At 44.2% G+C, this 3,037-nt stretch overlaps 1 protein-coding gene across 1 annotated transcript; it reads left to right on the top strand.

The window, feature by feature from the left end:
• The first annotated feature begins 698 nt into the window (after positions 1-698).
• LOC464350 (small ribosomal subunit protein eS26-like) lies at positions 699-1,125 on the top strand. The gene has a single exon (XM_009455830.5). It carries the CDS (start codon positions 704-706, stop codon positions 1,049-1,051), a length of 348 nt encoding a protein of 115 aa, XP_009454105.4. The 5' UTR covers positions 699-703; the 3' UTR covers positions 1,052-1,125.
• The last annotated feature ends 1,912 nt before the right edge of the window (positions 1,126-3,037 follow it).

Raw genomic sequence — 3,037 nt, 5'->3', positions numbered from 1 at the left:
CCTCTCCTCTCTATCCACACTACCACTACTTCATCCTAGGCCATCCAATTCCTCATCTGGATTTCTGATATGAACTAAGTGGTCTTGTCTCCTGACTATGCTTTAAAGAGACAATTTGCTAACCTGCAAATCTGTTCTCATCATCTTCTTGCATATCTTTCTTTGGGGTCTCCCACAGCCCTCGGAATAAAGCTTACACATATCCCTATCCTTACAGGATGCTTCCTTAATGGCCTTTCCAGAACAATCCTCTGTCTTTAGGGGCTATCCATGCTATGCCACAGTGACATTTCTTCCAACGTTTTATGCTGTCTCATGCCGTTGGAGCTTTGTTGTGACACTGGATATTCTTGCCTATTTGTCTCATGAAACTGTGTGTTCTGTAAGTGTAGAGACCATGTCTTATTTGTTGTTGTAGCCATGGCACCTGTCATAGTGTTTGGCACATGGTAGAATGAGGCAAAAAACTGGTAACTTTCAAAACAAATTGACAATTTTAAAAGGAAGGAGTGTTTGTGAGCTGGATACAGGTACCATAGTCATGACTGTGAAGCTATCCCTGACTGTCCTAAGAAAACACAATGGTCCTGAAAGTTTGGGCCAATGGGAGAAGGCTAATGTGGCTGATGGTCACCAGAAAAAAGAAAAAAAGTAAATGCTTAAAAGCAAACAGTCACTCCTCTCTTCGGTCCGTACCTCCAAGATGACAAAGAAAAGAAGGAACAACGGTCACACCAAAAAGGGCCGCAGCCACGTGCAGCCTATTCGCTGCACTAACTGTGCCCGATGCATGCCCAAGGACAAGGCCATTAAGAAATTCGTCATTCGAAACATAGTGGAGGCCGCAGCAGTCAGGGACATTTCTGAAGCGAGCATCTTCGATGCCTATGTGCTTCCCAAGCTGTATGTGAAGCTACATTACTGTGTGAGTTGTGCAATTCACAGCAAAGTAGTCAGGAATCGATCTCATGAAGCCCGCAAGGACCGAACACCCCCACCTCGATTTAGACCTGTGGGTGCTGCCCCACGTCCCCCACCAAAGCCCATGTAAGGAGCTGAGTTCTTAAAGACTGAAGACAGACTATTCTCTGGAGAAAAATAAAATGGAAATTGTACTTAAAAAAAAAAAAAGCAAACTGTCTACTGCATAATTTTGCAGAGGGCTGGCCCTGTTGTAAGGGATGGCTCAAAAGGAAATTACTGCCCGACACAGGAGGAAAGAATACCAATTATTTTTCTCTTAAGCAGGGCCAGGCCAACTCAACAGAAAACCAGAGAGGATGGGCAATGCATTCCTGGAAGGAAGCTACTGGTGCTGGTGCCATCAGCCTGGTTGACGAAAGAGACATGATCTAGGAGCCACCCAGCTGAAAGCTGGTACACCACAGACAGACATGCTTCTTGGAAACGACCTCTGGCAATTAGGAATTCAAGCTTAGCCTCAACTTCTCAGATGAAGCCTTCTAATTTTCCTTTTCCCTCCCATGTGCTTCTTCCAGGAAACCTGCCTTGTCCTCTGTGGTAGTTGTGAAAGATCAAATGTGCCTTTTACCAAAAAGGCAGGACTTTCATCTCCTCCCAACTCCTTTGTGTGTGTCCACATGGGATGGTTCATACAGGGACACTCCTAGGACCTGACATGGGGCCACCTCCACTCTATGCCTATGAGTGTTTGTGTGGAATGAGAGTACACAAAGTCAAGGTGGAAGACCAGACCCACTAGTCTAAGACAGTAAATGATTATAGAATAATGTGACCATGAAAACCACCACTTTGAATAGAATTTGTCTGTGATATATTTTGAGCCCAGACAAGTTTTGCATGCTTTTTGCCACTTCTTCATGATGTTACTCATGCTAACAACTAACTTTAACAAAAACTTTACCAGGAGAATAAGGCAAAATCAGATGTGCTAAGTGCACAGGAAGGAGACCAGAGCCCTGAGGCGTTCTTTTGAAGTCTAAGTACTGGTGTTTCAAAAGTTTAATGAAACCTACTAGACTCTGAGCAAAATTCGTTTTACGAATGGGGCCACAAGGGCACCATCAGCTTCTTGTCTGGCCAGAGGCAGATGTCAGGCCCCTGGAGACTCACAGCCAAGAACCTGAATCTGAGTCCACCCAGCCTGGCATGGCCTTCGTCAGCTTTCGTTGACTGGCAGGGGAGCCTGAGAGTGTCTGCAGCAGGGGGCTTCTGAGCATGCTCATGGTGGGGTGCTCACCCCACCACAGTTGTACCAGTGCTTATAACCATTACAGCATAGAATCATTCCTCTTCCACTTCTTTCTCCCCCATCATCTACCTTCCTTCTGGAAGGTAGGGAATTTGTCTCCATCATCTCAACTTGTCATCATTAGGTCACTCTTTCCTTCTAAACACCACTTCCTGTGCCTCACTGCTGGACTGCCACCATGGCCAGGGATCATGATCTAATTCAGCACATAAAAAGCAATTCATAAGTATTTGTTGATTATCTAATTTGGCTGATTTCATGTACTTGAATACAAAACTTGGGACATGGCAATATGTTATGTGTTGAAACTGTGTGCTCCGTAAGTGTAAAGACCATGTCTTATTTATCGTTACAGCCATGGCACCTGACATAGTGTTTGGCACACAGTAGAAGGAGGCAAAAAACTAGTAACTTTTAAAGCAAATTGACCAGTTTAAAAGAATGGAGTGTTTGTGGGCCAGGTACAGAGATTACAGTCATGACTGTGAAGCTATCCCTGACAGTCCTAAGAAAACATGATGGCCCTGAATGAATATAAAACATGTCCAAAGTTTTGTCTTCAGGTACACTGTTGCTCCTTTCTGAAACCTTCATTTTCTCACATTAACTTAAACACTGCATGCAGATGGGGGATTTTGTCTACCCATGAGAGTTTGACAAAATGTCAACCCATGAGAGGGCTATAAAAGTACAGATGTTGTCAACCCTGAACATAATTTTGAGTTTGGGGAAGCAGTGACAATGTGGTCTAAGTGATTCTTCACTCAAGATGCTCACAGAAAAACATTCACAAAGCTCAATCAG

Source organism: Pan troglodytes, chromosome 7 (assembly GCF_028858775.2).
Source record: "Pan troglodytes isolate AG18354 chromosome 7, NHGRI_mPanTro3-v2.0_pri, whole genome shotgun sequence".
Lineage (NCBI taxonomy): Eukaryota > Metazoa > Chordata > Mammalia > Primates > Hominidae > Pan > Pan troglodytes.
This window is presented reverse-complemented; position numbering and strand designations above follow the sequence as displayed.